Source organism: Camelina sativa, chromosome 14, assembly GCF_030686135.1.
Source record: "Camelina sativa cultivar CO46 ecotype springtype chromosome 14, ASM3068613v1".
NCBI classification, from domain to species: domain Eukaryota; kingdom Viridiplantae; phylum Streptophyta; class Magnoliopsida; order Brassicales; family Brassicaceae; genus Camelina; species Camelina sativa.
In genome coordinates, this window is record NC_141893.1 from 3,646,367 (window position 1) to 3,665,035 (window position 18,669).

At 39.1% G+C, this 18,669-nt stretch overlaps 6 protein-coding genes across 8 annotated transcripts; 3 read left to right on the top strand and 3 right to left on the bottom strand.

The window, feature by feature from the left end:
- The first annotated feature begins 443 nt into the window (after positions 1 to 443).
- On the top strand, positions 444 to 4,406 carry LOC109124607 (importin subunit alpha-4). The gene is made up of 10 exons (XM_087484331.1): positions 444 to 995; positions 1,387 to 1,483; positions 1,587 to 1,678; positions 1,775 to 1,906; positions 2,108 to 2,293; positions 2,436 to 2,599; positions 2,870 to 2,948; positions 3,033 to 3,161; positions 3,481 to 3,608; positions 3,732 to 4,406. The coding sequence occupies exons 1-10, from the start codon at positions 762 to 764 to the stop codon at positions 4,111 to 4,113; spliced, it is 1,623 nt and encodes a 540-aa protein (XP_087340457.1). The 5' UTR covers positions 444 to 761; the 3' UTR covers positions 4,114 to 4,406.
- Positions 4,361 to 7,510, bottom strand: LOC104739521 (rhodanese-like domain-containing protein 6). Of its 3 annotated transcripts, none has more exons than XM_010459907.3 (9): positions 7,218 to 7,510; positions 6,633 to 6,794; positions 6,309 to 6,414; positions 6,033 to 6,231; positions 5,861 to 5,942; positions 5,698 to 5,780; positions 5,476 to 5,608; positions 5,297 to 5,396; positions 4,361 to 5,181 (listed from the first exon to the last, which is right to left on the bottom strand). In XM_010459907.3, exons 1-9 carry the CDS (start codon positions 7,407 to 7,409, stop codon positions 4,475 to 4,477), a joined length of 1,764 nt encoding a protein of 587 aa, XP_010458209.2. In that variant the 5' UTR covers positions 7,410 to 7,510; the 3' UTR covers positions 4,361 to 4,474. The 3 variants fall into 3 exon arrangements, with proteins under 3 accessions (XP_010458209.2, XP_087340455.1, XP_087340456.1); XM_087484329.1 differs by having other exon boundaries at positions 5,292 to 5,396; XM_087484330.1 differs by lacking the exons at positions 6,633 to 6,794; positions 7,218 to 7,510 and having other exon boundaries at positions 5,476 to 5,600; positions 6,309 to 6,411.
- A 131-nt stretch (positions 7,511 to 7,641) lies between these two features.
- LOC104739520 (uncharacterized) lies at positions 7,642 to 10,221 on the bottom strand. Its single transcript, XM_010459906.3, has 7 exons — positions 9,973 to 10,221; positions 9,733 to 9,779; positions 9,170 to 9,290; positions 8,888 to 9,074; positions 8,411 to 8,543; positions 8,126 to 8,302; positions 7,642 to 8,032 (listed from the first exon to the last, which is right to left on the bottom strand). The coding sequence occupies exons 1-7, from the start codon at positions 10,190 to 10,192 to the stop codon at positions 7,874 to 7,876; spliced, it is 1,044 nt and encodes a 347-aa protein (XP_010458208.2). The 5' UTR covers positions 10,193 to 10,221; the 3' UTR covers positions 7,642 to 7,873.
- Positions 10,222 to 10,383: 162 nt separating this feature from the next.
- Positions 10,384 to 14,418, top strand: LOC104767599 (intermediate cleaving peptidase 55, mitochondrial). The gene is given in 12 exon segments (XM_087484333.1): positions 10,384 to 10,524; positions 10,745 to 10,819; positions 10,912 to 11,175; positions 11,268 to 11,360; positions 11,475 to 11,681; positions 12,148 to 12,251; positions 12,376 to 12,442; positions 12,523 to 12,630; positions 13,148 to 13,213; positions 13,266 to 13,403; positions 13,741 to 13,796; positions 14,001 to 14,418. Coding segments are annotated over 12 exon segments (1,398 nt in total). The 5' UTR covers positions 10,384 to 10,476; the 3' UTR covers positions 14,173 to 14,418.
- A 727-nt stretch (positions 14,419 to 15,145) lies between these two features.
- Positions 15,146 to 18,665, bottom strand: LOC104739525 (protein AGENET DOMAIN (AGD)-CONTAINING P1-like). Its single transcript, XM_019236052.2, has 4 exons — positions 17,930 to 18,665; positions 17,306 to 17,782; positions 16,726 to 17,178; positions 15,146 to 16,573 (listed from the first exon to the last, which is right to left on the bottom strand). Exons 1-4 carry the CDS (start codon positions 18,527 to 18,529, stop codon positions 16,565 to 16,567), a joined length of 1,539 nt encoding a protein of 512 aa, XP_019091597.2. The 5' UTR covers positions 18,530 to 18,665; the 3' UTR covers positions 15,146 to 16,564.
- LOC104739524 (uncharacterized) lies at positions 15,213 to 15,915 on the top strand. Its single transcript, XM_010459911.3, has one exon. It carries the CDS (start codon positions 15,213 to 15,215, stop codon positions 15,741 to 15,743), a length of 531 nt encoding a protein of 176 aa, XP_010458213.1. The 3' UTR covers positions 15,744 to 15,915.
- Positions 18,666 to 18,669: the final 4 nt, after the last annotated feature.

Below are 18,669 nucleotides of genomic sequence, written 5' to 3' on the forward strand. Positions count from 1 at the left end.
CTTTTTTTTTTTCCTTGGTTAGTTTTGCGATTTTACTTATTTCTAGTTAGGTATCAAACACAAGTAAACTTTGTTATCGGTCTTGACTTCTATATGATATCTTTACAAACCATTTTTCGTTTTTCAGCTTATTATATTGCAAAATTTATAGAATATCAGATTAATTATTTCCTAATGCCATATGACTGAATCTTGGTTTTGACATCGGAGTCACTGTACAAGGCAAAAGAAAAAAACTGCGTTTCTAAGAGTTGCTATTGCCACGCATAATCGTAATTCATGTTAAAGAGTTGAAAATTTTACGTTTTGCGATAACTACGTTGCAAAAAAAAATAATAATAATAAATAACAACTGTGAATCTTGTGCGAAGTTCGGCTGTTGCAATAAAATCTCAACGTAATTATTTGATTGCATATAAATAAATATTCAACGAAATCCAAATATATCAATCAGTGAGGTATTTTACACATACCCTTTTATTAAAACTGAAAAGAAAAAAAAAAGGCAAAAAAATTGCGACAGCGTGGCAATACGTCTGTGTGAGAAGGAAGGATCCAAGGAGTTCCAACATCCAATCAAACTCCAACCCGGATCCGACCCGACAGCATCAGACGACTCGTCCTCCACGATCCCGTTTCTCCAATTTCAATTCCGCAAGAGCGAGAGAGACAAGAGAGAGAGAGAGAAGGAAGATCCAGACGAAGTTGTTCGTTTCCGGGAAGAGAGAAAGAGAGAGAGAGAGAGAGAGACTTAACGAACGATGTCGCTGAGGCCGAGCACACGCGCGGAGCTGAGGAAGAAGATATACAAGACAGGGGTCGATGCCGATGAGGCGAGGCGGAGGAGAGAGGACAATCTCGTCGAGATTAGGAAAAACAAGCGTGAGGACAGTCTCCTCAAGAAGCGCCGCGAAGGAATGATGCTCCAGCACCAGCAGCCTCTCGGCGGAGTTGGCCTCGACGGTCCCCAGAACGCTGCCGCTGTTGAGAAACGAGTAAGTTCCTCTGATCTGAAACTTTTTTTTTGAGACAATTGTGCTCAATTTTGTGATTTGGATCCCTGGATTTGATTTGTGAGTGATGGATCTTTGTTTGATTGTTGAAAAAAATTGAGGCTTTGATTCTGTTTCCCCACCTCAATTCTAGATCTCAGCTGCTTGAACACTCCTAATCTCATAATTGACCATCAAAATTGATCCTTTATGACCAAATCTGATCATCATGTATGCTGATCGCAGTGTATAGTTTGCTTTTGTTAGATATCGGGATTTCTAGAATCTGATCTGATGATCTTGTTAATGGATTGGGTGTGTTACTTTTCTAGCCAAGGAGAGGTTTTGTTTCTGTGGTAACAGCTGTTTGATGCTGTTCATGTGTTTTTGACAGTTAGAAGGTATTCCAATGATGGTACAAGGTGTTTATTCTGATGATCCTCAAGCTCAGCTAGAAGCCACAACTCAGTTTCGAAAGTTGTTATCTATAGGTAGGTATATATATTTTTTCCGTTCAGAAGCAATTCTCTCTTCTAAGGTTATATGTGTGTAATAGACATCTGATGGTTGCTTGTACTGCAATTTGATAACCAGAGCGTAGTCCTCCTATTGATGAAGTGATTAAAGCTGGGGTTGTCCCACGTTTTGTTGAGTTTCTTGGAAGGCAAGACCATCCGCAATTGCAGGTATGTCTACTTCACACATTTTAGTTTTGGTCTTTATCAATTGCACCTTAAAGTATCAAGAATGGTTTGGTGGCTTAACGTTAAGTTTATTTGCAGTTTGAGGCTGCATGGGCTTTGACCAATGTTGCGTCAGGAACATCAGATCATACTCGGGTTGTAATTGAACAGGGGGCGGTTCCTATCTTCGTTCAGCTTCTTAGTTCTGCTAGTGATGACGTTCGAGAGCAGGTTTGCCACTAACTAGCTAGACAACTGTGCACTTCCATTTTATATTGTGACCAGGATACATGCCTCTCGTATTTGGTTTTTTTGCTGTTTCATTTGATCCTGAGTGGTATTTTGTGATAGTCGGCCAAGTGCTTTTCCGTAGTTATAGGTGCTAAAACGTTTAGTGGTTTCTTAAAAATCCCTTACATGATATCATTGTAGGCGGTGTGGGCCTTGGGCAATGTTGCTGGGGACTCTCCAAACTGCAGGAATCTTGTTCTCAATTATGGGGCTCTTGAGCCATTGCTGGCTCAATTAAATGAAAATTCTAAGTTGTCCATGCTAAGAAATGCTACGTGGACCTTGTCCAACTTTTGTCGTGGTAAACCACCTACACCATTTGAACAGGTAGGACTACAGAAATGGATTCTCTTTGATTTTTCTAGACAACTTATGATTGGCGGTCCAAGTTTTTTACATAATTTTTATATATGTTTAGTTGCATTCCTAACATTACTCAAGCCTAGTGTTGGTTATTCATATGTTTAAGGTGAAGCCTGCGTTGTCAGTTCTTCGGCAGCTTATCTATCTGAATGATGAAGAAGTTCTCACCGATGCCTGCTGGGCTCTCTCCTACCTTTCAGATGGCCCCAATGATAAGATTCAGGCTGTGATCCAGGCAGGTGTCTGTCCACGACTTGTGGAGCTTCTGAGGTTAGTTCCATTTTTCCTAGCCTATAATTCACTAGACATAATTTTTGTTTATTTCTAATCATATTTAGTCTCTCTTGTTTTGTCCTTTGGCTCTTAGTGTTATATAAGTTAGATATAAGTTAGCTTTTCTCAATATAGGTGTTGCTATCTTTAAATTTGTGATGCTTTTTGATTTATCTTTTGGAAACTGAGTGTTGATGTTCTTACTGTCTCATATTCTTACTAGTTTTATTTTGTGCAACTATACTAATTAACATATCTTTCTTCAAGTCATCCATCACCTACGGTTCTCATTCCTGCCCTTCGAACTGTGGGGAACATCGTAACTGGTGATGACTCTCAGACACAGGTATGATTTGTGGCGAACGACTATTTGTATTGATTTGGGTGTTTGCTTTGGGATTTTGACTATGATTGTGTCTTTGCTTTTCAGTTTATAATTGATAGTGGTGTACTTCCGCACCTTTACAATTTGCTTACGCAAAATCACAAGAAAAGTATTAAAAAAGAAGCTTGTTGGACTATCTCGAATATTACTGCTGGAAATAAAGGTCAAATAGAGGTATGAGGCTTTTTTTGCTATCTTTAATATGTCAAGAAGACGGTTGTTCGTGGAAGATAGTATGCTATTTCATTCTGATTCTGCAAGAAAAGTGAAGAAGTTAATGATTTTGACTCTTTTCTTGAGTTTAGAGCAAGCAAATTTTAAAACTTCCATATTTTCCAGTAACATCTCTGCCAACAAACCTAATTATGCCCTATCTGCTATTGCTATTGCTATTGCTATATGCCAACAATACTTGCTACTGAAAATATTGAAACATTAAAGTTTTAGAGGCTAAAAGCAATTCTTTAATCACTTTATGTATTTGAAACGATAGGCTGTGGTTGGTGCTGGAATAATCCTCCCTCTTGTGCACTTGCTCCAAACCGCTGAGTTCGATATAAAGAAGGAAGCTGCTTGGGCTATTTCCAATGCCACCTCAGGAGGGTCTCATGAGCAGATTCAGTATGTCATCTCCATTTTGAAGTGCAGTTGCAAACAACTAACTTCACTTAATAGTGCTCCCTCTTACTTACACCACCATCTATCTCGAGATCAAAAAATGCCTTAACACAGTTTTGCATGCAGATATTTGGTGACCCAAGGCTGCATCAAGCCACTCTGTGATCTTCTAATCTGCCCTGATCCGAGGATTGTGACAGTGTGCCTCGAGGGGCTTGAAAACATTCTTAAGGTTAGTGAGGCTGACAAGGAGATGGGATTAAACGATGGGGTGAATCTCTATGCTCACATAATAGAAGAATCTGATGGGTTGGACAAAATCGAAAACCTTCAATCCCATGATAACAATGAGATATATGAGAAGGCCGTTAAGATATTGGAGAGATATTGGGCTGAAGATGAGGAAGAGCAGATTCTGCAGGATGGCGGGAATGAAAATTCACAACAGACCTTCAATTTTGGGACCAACCAGCCCGCTGCCCCCCCTGGCGGATTCAAATTTGGCTGAAAAGGTATAGTACAAATTGAATTCCTTGGTTTGGGGAACATGAGATTCAACTTTTGCAACTGTTATTGACAATTGCCAGTTTCAAGTTCGAGTTTTTGAGTTCTGATGCAAAAAGGTTTATTTCTTCTGTTTTTTTGTTTTGTTGTTGTCCTTATTTGTCTGAATCAATCTCTGATTCTGTATCTTAAACTCTGGGATGGATTATGTCTAGTGTGGTTACTGGTTTAGGATATGGTCACACTTTGTATTTGTTACTTTTATCTTTGTCGTTATTATTAGTTTTATAACTTTTACTTGGCAAGAGTACAAATACAAGAAATGTTTTGATTGCAAAAGTCTCGCCTTGGTAATAATAAAGTCCTCAAATGAATTGGTAAAGGAAAGCTTTAATCTCATCAATATAAGGAGACTTTGTAGGAATGATGTGGCCAAAATCGTGCTCAATAATGGTGGCGCAACCATCATCAAACAACCCCGCCAGATCTGAGCTGGCGTGAGTCACAATCTGTCTGTCTTTACCAGGCTGGCTTCCGAATATGTGAAGTGAAGGGCATTTAATCGATCCTTTCTCCTTCTTCTCCAACAATGGCCACGGTGTGAAACCCGAGCACAACACGCAGAATCTGAAGTCTATTTCACCTACGAGCTGCTCCTGTATCCCACATACAGCTGCAGCCATTGCCGCACCTTGAGAGAATCCGAGAATGCCATCAAAAGGCCCTTTCTCTGCAAAAGCCGTCTTCAAGTATGTCAACGATTTATCAAACCCTTCAGTTTGAGTCTGATACTGCAACGGATCGAACTGGCATTGGGCCACTGTCCAGCCTGTTTCACTCGGTTTATCAAAATCTGGTGACACCAACCACGCAAACTTCTTGTTGCATGCTCCGGATGGAGGGGTAGCAGTTTGGTAAATGAAATGTAGTTCGTGTGGTGCATCGATGAACACAAGCTCCGCAATATTCTTCAGTTTCTTTGCTAGTGATCCGGTCCTCCCTTTGAAGCCAGATGCGTTTTGCCTAAAACCATGCAAGCACAAGATCCTCAGCTTCCGTCTTGTATTGTCACCTGACCATAGAAGTGAAATGACAAAGTTTCCAGGGAACAAGGGATTATAAAGTTTTAAAAAATTCTCTGATTTTTAACACATTACTTGATTCAAAAATGAAGAAACAGACCTTACCATTGCTTTCAGAAGATTGGTTTGAGGGATCAAGACTCAAAGGGACTTCCCCTTTCCCGTGTTTACGACACAGCTCACACACATATATATCTCCGTTAACCTGCATCAACAACACATTGTAAATCCAAAATACACAATCCTTGTGAACTTGATCAGCAAAAGTCGTCTGGGTGCATTACCCGACAATGATTGCAGACTAAAACAAGCATCCGGCATAATCTGCAACGGCAACGTGGAGAATAGTCGTCAAAGGTATTGCTGCAGAGAAGGCAGCTGCCTATTATATCCTCTTTTGAGCTTCCAACTGAGATCCTTCAAACCCGACATGTAAATGTATGTTACCCGGACCAATAAAAATCGTTTTCCTGGTAGATTAGAAGAGAAATATGCTAGAAATATACCGGTGATCAAACACAAAGTTCTTCCCTTTGAAGAACCCACCACTGGGAAATTGTTCAAGGTATCTCTGTATGCCACCATAGAGCTGCAAAAAAAACAAATAACAGCTGGAGTCAGCCAAGTTCAGTGACTAGAATCAAATCCATTTGCGATTCAGGATCTCACCTGGAAAGTATTCTCAAATCCAGTGCCTTTAGATCTGATATATGCAGATGCCATTTCACATCTGATTCCACCAGTGCAGTACCTGATTTCACAAACACAAGAGAACTTCAGTGATGGGGAAAGTAAACTAGACAAGAAATCTCTGTATGTCACAGAACTATATTAATCATACATGAGCACGTTTTTTCCCTTCAATTTCTCAGCATTCTGATCAATCCAGGTGGGCAAATCACTATACTGCCTGATTTCAGGATCAAGGGTCTCAACATTTTCTGCTTCGAATTTTCCAATCCGTGTCTCGTACAGGTTCCTTGCGTCAAGCAAAACAAGTTCCTTATTCTCAGACTTCCCATCCCCATCCGGCTGTTCAGCTGAGTTGGAAGAAAACATAAATCAGCTAAGAAATGCAATATAGCAGTAAAGTAAAAAAACAAATAAAGAAGCTTACCGGCACTCTGCAGGACCGAATGAAACTCCGCAGCAGAGAGATGCTTTCCAGCATTCGAAATTTCTGGGGGTTTAAGGGGAGGGCAAGGACTAAAAGTCACTAACTCCTGCAAATCACCACACAAAGCCACAAATCTATCAAAACGCTATGGAAGTACAGTCAGAGTCTTTTGTGAATTAGTAGAAAACATTCTGTCAGATGAGCTAAGGAGATCATAACATGAATATTTCCCTCATCCCAGCAAAGAAATTCTTACGCATATGTTGTGTAGATAAGAACTAAACATAAGAAACACTATGTTTGGTAAGAAGACAAGGCAATAACCTCAACAACACGGATGGAGAGTGATGTAAACCCACATTCCTGAGCAACTTTGTCATTCAAGGGGTGATGGCAAGGTGCAAGCTTGAAGTCGGTCCCTTCAAACAAACAATTCGACTTTGCTGCAGCAATATGTTCCTCCAATGCAGTTAATTTTCCACCAACCTAACCAAAAAGTAAAGTTTTCTGTTAAATCAATCGTATATAAACAGAAGTCTAGTAAAAAAGCTTCACACTTTTGATGTCTGCTTCTTTAATGGTTAAGATGGATTAAACATGTAACTAATATATAGAGAACTATGATCCTAAATCAAACAAACAGAACTCAGAACTCAAAGGCTTCGTATTTATTTTCCTATAGTTCAACTTCAACAAACTTGAGCAAACGTAGACCCAATGTCTCAGACTTTCTTATTCGCTTCAACCCCAACAGATAAATATTAAAATTACAGTTCAAAAGAGATAAAAGGATTACACTTTTGGTTTTAATCCTCAAATCAGACGGGAACACACAGTCAGAGAACTCAAAACGGGTAAAATAAAAAAAATTAAACATTGGATATGCGGAGAAGGTGATTAGAAGCATACAGTGACATTGACGCCCTTAGGGGAGAGCCTGATACGGCCGAGTAAGCCTAATGAGTTGCAGCTCGATTCATAAAAGGAAACGAGCTCATCTAGATCAGGAACAGAGGTGTACTTGTAGTACAGCAACACACCGTATTGCTCTTCATCTTCAATCCTCTGCTTCTCGCCATCGCCACACGAGCTCGTTCCCATTAGGGTTTTTTCTTCGTTCCAGTGGGATAGGGAAGGAAACGATAATCTCAGACGTCGCGAAGATGGAACAAGGAAGCCGCCGAGACTGTTTCAGAGCGCGATTGGGAAAACCATGTACCAGAGGCGGACCAAACCGAACCTTGATTAAACCGAAATTTGTTCATAAAATCATTGGTTTGATTGAAAACCAAATTTAAACCGATTAATTTTTAATTGCCTAAGCAGAGAGTTATTATGTGAAAAGAACTTGGCAGTGTGCCTTTCTATCATAGCTAGCTACAAAGCATTGTAACAAGAGGTGGAGATGGGTTTATCTTTGTTTTCTCTTGAATAAAACATTGGTTACACACACCTTGTTAACGTCACTGCAGATACTGAAAGCAAACGACAACAGAGAGATTACAACTTCGGTCAATCTTTTTGGCTCTGGAAAATCTCAATGCAACGATATGCCTTTGCGCTCGTCAGTTTTGTCCCTTTTTGTGTTTGGATTCAGGGACTAGAGGCTTGATGCAGAGTTTTGGCTTTGTGCTAACGAGTCTATGTGGAAGCACTGATACAGCAGCTACAATGGAGCCACTTGGTATTCTAGAGAGCGGTAAGAGTTCCACCAGAACACATAACTGCACATTTTTACTCCAATCTTCAGACTTTATAAACGGGATGATGTTATTATAAGGTTAGAATTGTTTTCTACATATACATACACACACTACCTCTGGAGCTTTGAGATCCACAACTGAATCTGGTACGATGTCTTTTACTCCAGCCGCCAAAGTTTCAAAGCATTTGATGCGGTCCAGCAACGAACATTGATCTAGAACCTCTGATGCTTCTTTCTGGATCTTTCCTTTCGTCTCTTCCACACCTCTACGCTGATACCCAGCTGCAAACTAAATGGTGGTGTGCGGTTAATAACCATTGCCATGATACTAACAATATTCTTAACATATACTCCTATGTATAACGAAACTTTATTCTACAGACAAACTCTTTCTTACCTTCACAGGTTTTGATAGTGTATTATTGTCTTTATCATTGACAAACCGCTGAACAAGCTTTGACACTGTTTCCCGAAGTTCTTTCTCTGTCAAACCACAAGTAGCTTGAACTGGGAATATCCGATGGCACCAGCTGCATCAATTGAATCATAGATTACTTAGTTTCGACATAAAAACTTGCTTACAACAACGGAATCTGAGAAGATAATGATAGCAGAGTGGATTAATAAGTAAACTACATGGTCAAAAAAAGAATGAAATAGGTCTGATATGTAACAGAAACCACTCTTTGGGACTAACAGACTTGAAATAACTATTCGAGACTAAATCAGAATTCTAAAAGCATGCTTATTTAAAGGTAGAGTTGAATTATAAGGCAAGTGGTAGCAATAAAGCGTGATTTCCAATGGAGAACGGTCAAAAGGTTAATCAAATGACCAAAGGTTCAGTAACTAACATTTCACAATAAAGACTTACATTGGTGCCTTCAGAGCTCCAGATTCCATAGATTGGAAGACTCGTGATACGATACTTGTTGTATCGGGAGAGTTTTCAACAGGGAAAGTAAAGAGAAGCAAGCCACTCTTTGTCAGCTTAACCAATGACATGAGAGAATTGTGTTCTTCATTTGCTAATTTGAGATCCTCAACATTTGGATTTTCACCTAAACAAGGCACAAAAAGAGAATAGAAAGACAAGACCATAAGCGCAAAAAAAAGCCCAAGAATTTGGCTGTGCTCTTCCCCAAATAAACATTACCTGTTTGCTGCAAGGCATCATTCTCAAGATGGTCTTCGCCTTCCTCTATCTCATGTGCACAAAGTTTTTGTTTTTTTGATTTTAGAACTTCAGATTTCTCCTCAGGCATGGACGCAATATACTAAACAAATCAAAAAGTTTGATTTCTGTGAGATAAGCTGAACATTTGAGAACTAGTAACTTCCCAACTCTAACACTAATTCAATCCCCCACTATTGTACTAATCATCATCTTTACAAACTTTAATTTTCACAACTACTTTTAGTGTTTCTCTACCACAATTGATTATCAATCACCCTGAGATTATCTTCTAAACGCAGGAATAAAAGTTTACACATTATCTTCTAAACATTTGATCTACCAAAATTCAAATGATTGTACAAGCTAAAGTAACTTCCCAACTCAAAAACTAAATTTAATCCCCCACTATTGTACTAATCATTTTCTTTACAAACTTTAATTTTCACAAGTACTTTTCGTTGAGATTATCTTCTAAACGCAGGAACAAAAATTTACACTTGTTCCTCAATAATGATGGAGCAATCAATGTGACGATAAGATACCTTTCCAAGGATGGACATGACCTCTTTAGTAGCACTTTTCTCCCTTTCTGATAAGAAGTGAAAATCAGAAACAGTTTAACTTAAATTCGAGTCTCGTCAAACACAAAATCTATATTCCTCAATCCAATACACAGATTCGCAATGCCCACAACTCATAAACTCGGAGACAATCTAAGGAATTCGAGAAATTAACAGATAGAAAGCTAAAAAAAGGATGATACAAGAAGAAGAAGATCATACTGATGGTGCAGGTGACGAGGAAGCCTGAATGAGAATGATGAATCAGAGAAGAAGGAGCTTTGTAGTCGAACCGAGGGATGCTTATGATGCTGGAGTGTTGCTCCCATGGAGTCAATGTTTCTGTTTCAGCCTCCTCTTCTTCTCTCTCTCTCTTTTCACACAAAGGCTCTTCTTCCTCTACTGTTCTTCCAACATCGTTCCCTTCATCTACAGCAGCCATTGCTAATTTGTTTTACTCTCTCTCTCTATGAAAAGTGTTAGCTTTTTTTTGGTGCTGGTACTTAAGTTCCAGTTAACCCCAGAGAAAGTAAAAGACTTTTTGAGCCCTAATGGGGGATTTCAGCGATTCGGAAACAGCGGTAACGTTTTAAAACCCTGAAACGCGACGTTTAGAAAACGCAGCTTCAAACAGCTAAACCCTGAAAAGCCTACCAGAACATTAGAGCATCACACGAAGTCCGATTCGATCCTCTCAAGAGTCTTCGAGTCTGAGAGAGGAAAGAGATGCAGGTACTTGCGCGGAATCTAGTTCGGAGAGTATCAAGAACTCAGGTAAATTGCTCAATTCATGTTTTCTTGCTAGTTTGCCTCCTCCTTGTTTTGTATAGATTTGAGGATTAAAGATCGGATTTTTCGGGTTCAGAGATCTTCTGGATCCTAAAGTTTCATCTTCTGAATGAGAATTGACTATCTTATTAAATTTGCAGAAATTTTGAGACTTAGGTTGCAGAGAGTACTTGAGTTGACTACTGATGCTAATTACTTGTTTCAGGTCATTAGTCGCTATGCATATTCAACTCAAAGGGTCAGAGACATTGGTCAGCCAACTCCAGCATCTCATCCTCATGTAACTCCTATGTGATATCTACTTTTGACTATGTTTTCTTGGATTTGAAAATGCTATTTTATATGCTCTGATGGTTCGCTCTTCCCCATCAGTTAATGGCGGAAGGAGAGATCACACCAGGAATAAGAATTGATGAATACATTGGTAGAAGGAAGAAACTTGTGGAGCTTCTCCCTGAGAATAGCTTAGCCATCATTTCTTCAGCCCCCGAGAAAATGATGACAGACGTTGTTCCATATACGTTCAGACAAGAGGCTGACTATTTGTATCTAACTGGCTGCCAGCAGCCAGGTGGTGTGGCTGTTTTAAGTAGTGATCGAGGTTTATGCATGTTTATGCCAGAGTCAACTCCTAAGGTACGTATGATGATCTATTAGTATATGAATTTCTGTGTACAGAGTGATTTGATTTCTGTTTGACAGTTTATAAGAATTGATCTGTGATGTAGGATATTGCTTGGCAAGGAGAAGTTGCTGGAGTTGATGCAGCGTCTGAGTTCTTCAAGGCAGACCAAGCATATCCGATAAGCAAATTACCTGAGGTAGCTTATATTCTTCCTCAAATGGCCGGCCTCTCTTAAAAAATTTCTTATGTTGTTGACTTTATTACTTCTATAACGGGAGATTTGTTATATGTTCACATTCTTTATGTACAGATTCTTTCAGACATGCTAAGACATTCTTCAAAAGTGTTTCATAATGTTCAAACTGCCTCGCAAAGATACACAAACTTGGATGAGTTTCAAAAGTCGGCATCTCTTGGCAAAATGAAAACTCTTTCAAGTTTAACACATGAGCTGAGGTTAATTAAATCACCTGCGGAACTCAAATTGATGAGAGAGTCTGCATCTATTGCTTGCCAGGTATTCCTGTTTACAACAAAGGCATATTTAATACTCATGAAACTTTTCTGTTTTTTTTAGCTTCTAAATACAACTGAGATACTAGAGAGTAACTGAAAATTAAAGATGGTGGGGGAAATTACAAGAGATAATAGGACAAATTGGTTAAAATTGACAACTTTTGCTGACGATTGTGTGTATAGTCAATTTAATCTTGGGAATTGATTTGAAAAAATGAGGAACATACGCATAGAAAGCTCTCCAGCCATGATCCGAAGGAACAAATTTGTGATTCATGAAGGCAATGCTCAATGATATGTGAAAGTTTTCTATTCCAATTGTTACGTTTGTTTTGTTTCCAAAGTGCTACGAAAAAGGAACATAGAGCCAATAGAACGTCATGAACCATTTTCTAAATATTGGTTGAAGATAAATAGCTATAACAGACATTGAGCGTATGGAGTAATCTGGATCTTTTCATCCTCAGGGTCTTCTGAAAACAATGCTACATTCAAAGGGGTTTCCTGATGAAGGCATCTTATCAGCCCAAGTTGAATATGAGTGCCGGGTAAGAGGTGCTCAGCGAATGGCGTAAGTCTTGACATTTATATCTAGTCCATGAATAAATATGTGATTCAGGATGTTATTCTTACAAAAAGTATTTCCTAGTATTCTAATTCTAGTGACAAGAAAAATGTTACGTTTTATTTCTCAGATTTAATCCTGTAGTCGGTGGCGGTTCAAATGCTAGTGTTATTCACTATTCACGAAATGATCAGCGAGTAAGTTTGACACAACCCTATTTGATTGCTAGTAAAACGATGTTTTTGAAGCCAGTATCTTCTTTTATTTTTATCTGCAGATAAGAGATGGTGATCTTGTCTTGATGGACATGGGTTGCGAGTTACATGGTTATGTTAGTGATCTTACTCGGACATGGCCTCCTTGCGGAAAATTCAGTTCTCTTCAGGTTGATGTCGCTGCTATCTCCAATTTTTACCTTCTTTTGTCTGGATATTCAAACTTCTTTACTTTTGTGCTTGCCGTTGGTGTTTGGATGGTGCAACTGAGAGATAGGACTTTACTTACTATGTCATACTCTACTACCAGATTTCTTGCTCTTTCTGAGATGTACGTTTCGTAGACTAGCTGTTTTAATTTAGGAAACCTTTGGAAGCATGAATTTTGTTAGTCATTGATACCTACCGAAACCCGATCGTCTGAAAGCAGTTTTTCTGTATCCATAATTTCTTTTGGATTGTTTTAGCATCTGAGTAACACGCAAATATAGGTTTTTTGTTGGTTGCATGTTAGGATTGTTTACATACCATTTGTCAAAATTTGGACATGTGCATAGGTTACATAGGATTTTGTGGATCTTTGCTCGATTTCACAATTATGTTTAGATAAAAAGATGGATAGTAATTATGAAGCTGCTTTCTTAAAACTTTCCCTATCAAAAATATTAATATCTGTATTGTTTCCAGGAAGGGCTATATGATCTTATACTTCAGACAAACAGAGAATGCATAAAACAAAAATATATATACTGTATATATTTCTGCCCCAAAAATAAATAAAAGGTTATCATGTAATCAAAATCACAAAATATATATACTGTATCGTTGGGAAAAAACTTATCTAACAGAGTTCTTTTGTGATGGATAATAAGGTCACTACCTTGGGATGGATGTGCATGATTCTTCTGCTGTGGGATATGACCGTCCTTTGCAACCTGGTTTTGTAAGTACTACTACTCCATTGAGTCTTAGTTTTTGTAAGGAACCCACCAAAGTCAGGCTTATAATATCTTCACCGTTCTACTTACCCTCCTATCTCAGACACTCTGATTGTTGATGCTAGTCCATTAAATCCGATATGTGCCCTTTGATTCCTGATTGTCGAAGTGTATTAACTAATTGTGTGATGGCGTTGGGTCCTTAAGTTTGAAAAAATGTTTATGATGGTGCATTTGATAGAATCTACTAGGTTATATTACATCAAATGACTGGTTTTGGTGTCTGCTAGACAATGATCTTTCAGAGTCTCGATGTCAAACTTATAAACGCTGTTTGGACAGGTGATTACGATTGAGCCAGGAGTCTACATTCCATCTTCATTCGACTGCCCTGAAAGGTAGAAATACTCTCTTTAAACTCAAGGCACTAACTTCATGTAAAAAATCGTGGTTTGTAGGAATATTTGCATCCAATAAAGTGTCGAATTGTGTATATCTGTGTAATTCAATAGCAAATCAACCGTGGGAACATGACATGATCTATCCAACAAGAAAATAAATAGTGAAATGACATTTCTATTGATACTGCTTATTATTTGCAGATTCCAAGGAATTGGGATAAGGATCGAGGATGACGTTCTGATCACCGAGACAGGCTACGAGGTGCTCACAGGGTCAATGCCTAAGGAGATCAAACACATAGAGACACTGTTGAATAATCACTGCCATGGAGACGCTGCGCAAAGCTTCGCCAATTTCTCTTCGCAAGGTTAAAGTATGCAAACGATGCGTGACACAACGATTGTTTTGAACCAAACATCATTGATAAGAATTCTAACAAGATTTCAAACGTGAATTCATGTTCCTTGCGTTTGGCTTACAGAATGTTTGAAAGTGTATTAAAGAAATCATGAACTAAGTAGCATTCTGAAACTGTGGAATTGTAAGTGGCAAAACCAAAAGACATTGAGTTACGAGAAAGTAAGGTCACAATCACTAAGTTAGACGTTGGAACCCGTATAGTTATGTCTTTATTGGTTATGGTTGGTTTCTTAAGATAGAAGAAAAATTAATTCATAATAGTATATGTGATTCTTAATACGTAACACGAAAGAGTTGGTTTATTCGAGTAAATTCATATCAAAAATAATTGAGGAGGTCGGTTACTGGTTAGCAGGTGAGGAGAATGTCAGATGATGATAGGCACTGCATTTATAAGGAAGGGCCATGCAACCACATCATAATAATAATCATCATTAATATTGTGTTGATGATAGCCATATGATCATGTAAGACATATGGTTTAACCCAAAACTGGAAAAAGAGTAGACACGACATCTCGATATTATATATTCTAAGTCACCCATAAATCTGCCCAACCATGCCCATTAATGCTTTTTACATGCACCTCATCCAAATTAACATGAAATTGCAAACTCAAAAAGTTAAAAGATTTTGCATTCTTTCATATTTCTTGCAGAGTAAAAAGACAATCGATCACGTCGTTATCCATAGTGATGTTTTTCACCCTTTTTTTTTTTATAGAGTTGGTCTTAATTTAGTACCAAAAGTAATAAAAATTTGCTAAAATTGTATAATGTCATAGGTATGTTTTGAATCCGAGTGTATTTCACATACCGTTCATTTTCTAAACCTGGTGGCAATTTCCGTAATTAGATCAGGAAACCAAGGGCACACACCCTACAGGTCACATATATATCACAAGGCTTTAGTACCTTACCTCTCCACAACACACAACTTCAGCTTTTAGACAAAGCTAAAACTAAAAACACCACAAGAACAAAGAAACAGAGATGGGTTTGGTTACAGAGGAGGTGAGAGCTAAGGCAGAGAAGTACAGTGGAGATGAGATATGCAGAGAGAAGACAAAGACTTTCCTCAAGGAGATATCTATGCCCAATGGTTTACTACCATTGAAGGATATAGAAGAGGTTGGGTACGACAGAGAGTCGGGTGTTGTGTGGCTAAAGCAGAAACAGAGCATCACTCACAAGTTCGCAGAGATCGATAAGCTTGTCTCCTACGGAACTGAGGTCACTGCCGTGGTTGAGACCGGGAAGATTAAGAAGCTCACTGGAGTCAAGGCCAAGGAGCTTCTTATTTGGGTCACTATCAACGAGATCTATACTGAGGACCCGCCTACCAAAGGGAAGATCACGTTCAAGACACCAACCACACTGTCCAGGACTTTCCCAGTCTCAGCTTTTACTGTCCCAGAAGAGGAACCAGCCAAAGAGGAACCTGCCAAGGAGAAGAGCAGCGAAGCCACAGAGGTCAAGGAGGCTGATGCAATCAAGGAGGCTGTTGCAATCAAAGAGGCCTAATCAAGCCTCTGCTTCAGAAGTTAAAAGAAACCAGAATCTTAAGTGTACTTCAAGAATTTGAACACATTATGGAGAGTTAGTGTTTTTCACTGCTCTTACTCTCATGTATTACCATTACCAACTACTTGTTTTACCTGTAATAAGATGTCAATATCATCCTGTTCCACAAAAATTATCCGTAATTATCTATATACTTTAAAGCTGGTTTTGTATGTCACTACAAGAACATGGAAAAACCTCTTAACAAGCAAAAGTGAGATCTTACACTCCTTATATTTTTTTTCGATTGTAGGAGTGTCTTACATACACAGAGCTTTACATTGTCATGATTACATTTGAATGGACACTTAACCTGTGTGTGGACGTTTGTATATCCTTGACTAGGTAGACACGTCATATGCATCGACTCTAAAACCACAATGCGTAAAGATTTTGAGTATTGAATCCCGATCAAATGATGCGAAACATCATAGGTAATATATAATGACCCACCCCTTTGAAAATATATCAGCTAATTTGACATTCGGAGAATCAACAAGGCAAGGAAATAACCTTACAGCAACAACTTGCCTATCAAATAATCAATGGAAATCAGGAGCATTATGAGTAGCAGTATCTCTCATATGGGAAATCAATAAAAATATCAACTGGACTGGTTTTTGCCTTTTAGTCAAGTATCATAACTGCAATTATCTACAATAGCAATGAACGACGGGGTTAAGACTAAGGATCCAAATACCTCCAAAAAACAAAACTTGAGATCCCAAAATCCTAAAATCCTGATGTGTTATCCATCCCAATTACACCTTTATCCAGCCCGATTACACCTTCTGAAAATAAAAATCAATGGCAGCGAACTACATTAGTAAAAGCTTGATATTGCAGGTCAACAACCAAGATCGATACTAAAATGTTTTAGATATTGGAGCAAATAACGAAGTTATATGTGATATAATATGAGTTGATCGTTTTAAAAGCATACCTTAAAATTTGTTATCCACTTGCCATCTATCCATTCCTGATGTAGCCTCAGTTGAGAATGATGAAATTTTAGCATCTCTTGAGTCTTCTCGAAGTAAACCAGGTACGATGACTTTGCAAGAACCTTCTTAACCACCCCGACCCACCAACCATCATTATACAAAGCATTAACTTTGTCATTCTTCTCGAATGGACAAACCATGACCTGCTCTTGTGGTGGAGGCCTTATCTGTGAAACATTAACCTCTTCTCTCAAAGGTTCCTTCCCATCTTCAGCTTTCAGGTTATCATATTCAACAAGGCATTTGTTTCCTCTGTATTCAACAAGTTTTGCAGGAAACCAAGAATCTTCAAATCCTTCTTCCTCACTGCTAACCTCTACTGGAGTTCCAATGCTGAACTCTTGCTTCTCGATTGCTTTCTTAGGTCTCACGTTCCGACCACATGAAACGGTCTGCAGATACAAGTAAAAACTTAAAACATATATTTGTGAACTTGGGCAAAGATTATGTGCAACATAAAGAAGAATGGGATAAGAATGATATCTGTGAACTTGTCTCGATAAGGAAATCTTACAGAACCTTTTCCCTCTTTATCTGCCCTCCTTTTAGAGGTAGCTGCCAGGTACCGTTAACCCAGTCTTTATGCAGACGAAGACCCTGCCTTCCAAACCGCATTTTTTCTCCTGATTGCCTAAAATGTATACCAACTGTTCCACCCTTCATACCCTCAATGACAAAACCTACCCACCAGCCGTCATTGTAAAATGCATTAATCTTGTCCCCCACAGAAAAATCTTTATCCTCATCTCTTGGTGGTGGCGGCCTTATGTGCAGAAAATCGATTACTTCTTTCAAAGGCTCTATGCCATCTTCTTCTCTCAAATCTCGGTACTCAACAAGGAATTTGTCATCGCCAATGGGTTCAACGACTTTAGCTGCAAACCAGCACCCCTTGAAACCTTCCTCATCGCTGCTAACCTCCACAATCGTGCCACTAGAAAACATTTCTTTAGCAGTTGCTCTGGTAGTTTCCAAATCCACTCGGGCCAAAATATCCTGCATTATCGTCACTCTCATCATTAATGTGCAGTCTAATATTCCCGTAAAGTCAAATACAGAACAGCGAGACGAAATTAAGCAAAAACTCTCCAATAGACTACTTCCACAGAACCGTTTTCAAGAATTGAGAATGTGTATTGTTACCTCCTCTTCATCTTCTGTATTGTCTACTTTGTCTTCCTCTGATTCATCTTCCTCTGTATCCTCTAATGGAGGCTTCCAAGCTCCATCAACCCATTCCCTGTGAAACCTAAGTTTATCTTTCTCAAACTGAATCTGCTCTTTGGAACTCCTGAAGAAAACACTGAATCTCCCATCACCTAGAACCTCCGTGACATCCCCTTCCCACCAACCGTCATTGTAAAAGGCGTCGACTTCATCCCCAATCGCGATTACCCTCTTCTTCTCTCTCTCAGACATCAGCGGCGCCGGAGGACGGAGCTGGCTCAAGTCGACGACTTCCTTCAGACGCTTCGTACCCTCTTTGTCGAAGAAGAGCGTCGTGTACTCCACTTGGCATTTGTTGTCCTTATCTGAGGATGGGGTGGTGATCACTTTACCCGGGTACCACGAGCCGCGGAACCCAATCTCGTCGGAGCTGATTTCTACGGCGGCGCCGGGTTTTATGTAATAAGGCAGACGCTTTCGATTCGCTCTCGGGGCGATGGTTTTTTGTGGGGGGGCTTTCGTCCTCTGCTTCGCCGGAGACGAAACCCTAAGAGATTGGCGTGGCCGGAGAGACATGGCAGAAGCTGGAATCGAAAATTTACTGGCGGGAAGCGGAAGGAATGGTAAGTGAGGATCTCAAAGGAATCATTTTTTTAGGGTTTAAAAAAGAAAGACTTTTTTTTTAATTAACTATGTTTGGTGGGTTATGAGTAGAG

Excerpts from the sequence above, each read along its gene's own strand:
- LOC104739525 (XM_019236052.2), bottom strand. The coding sequence starts at position 18,529 with ATGTCTCTCCGGCCACGCCAATCTCTTAGGGTTTCGTCTCCGGCGAAG. Across the intron at positions 17,783-17,929 it reads ATACAGAAGATGAAGAGGAG|GATATTTTGGCCCGAGTGGA; the intron begins GTAACAATACAC and ends ACGATAATGCAG. Across the intron at positions 17,179-17,305 it reads GGCAGATAAAGAGGGAAAAG|ACCGTTTCATGTGGTCGGAA; the intron begins GTTCTGTAAGAT and ends TTGTATCTGCAG.
- LOC104739524 (XM_010459911.3), top strand. The coding sequence starts at position 15,213 with ATGGGTTTGGTTACAGAGGAGGTGAGAGCTAAGGCAGAGAAGTACAGT.
- LOC109124607 (XM_087484331.1), top strand. The coding sequence starts at position 762 with ATGTCGCTGAGGCCGAGCACACGCGCGGAGCTGAGGAAGAAGATATAC. Across the intron at positions 1,484-1,586 it reads TCGAAAGTTGTTATCTATAG|AGCGTAGTCCTCCTATTGAT; the intron begins GTAGGTATATAT and ends TTTGATAACCAG. Across the intron at positions 2,600-2,869 it reads CGACTTGTGGAGCTTCTGAG|TCATCCATCACCTACGGTTC; the intron begins GTTAGTTCCATT and ends TCTTTCTTCAAG.
- LOC104739520 (XM_010459906.3), bottom strand. The coding sequence starts at position 10,192 with ATGGCTGCTGTAGATGAAGGGAACGATGTTGGAAGAACAGTAGAGGAA. Across the intron at positions 9,291-9,732 it reads TCATGTCCATCCTTGGAAAG|TATATTGCGTCCATGCCTGA; the intron begins GTATCTTATCGT and ends TGATTTGTTTAG. Across the intron at positions 8,033-8,125 it reads TGGATCTCAAAGCTCCAGAG|TTATGTGTTCTGGTGGAACT; the intron begins GTAGTGTGTGTA and ends AAAAATGTGCAG.
- LOC104739521 (XM_010459907.3), bottom strand. The coding sequence starts at position 7,409 with ATGGGAACGAGCTCGTGTGGCGATGGCGAGAAGCAGAGGATTGAAGAT. Across the intron at positions 6,232-6,308 it reads TTCGGTCCTGCAGAGTGCCG|CTGAACAGCCGGATGGGGAT; the intron begins GTAAGCTTCTTT and ends CTTCCAACTCAG. Across the intron at positions 5,609-5,697 it reads AACTTTGTGTTTGATCACCG|GATCTCAGTTGGAAGCTCAA; the intron begins GTATATTTCTAG and ends TCGGGTTTGAAG.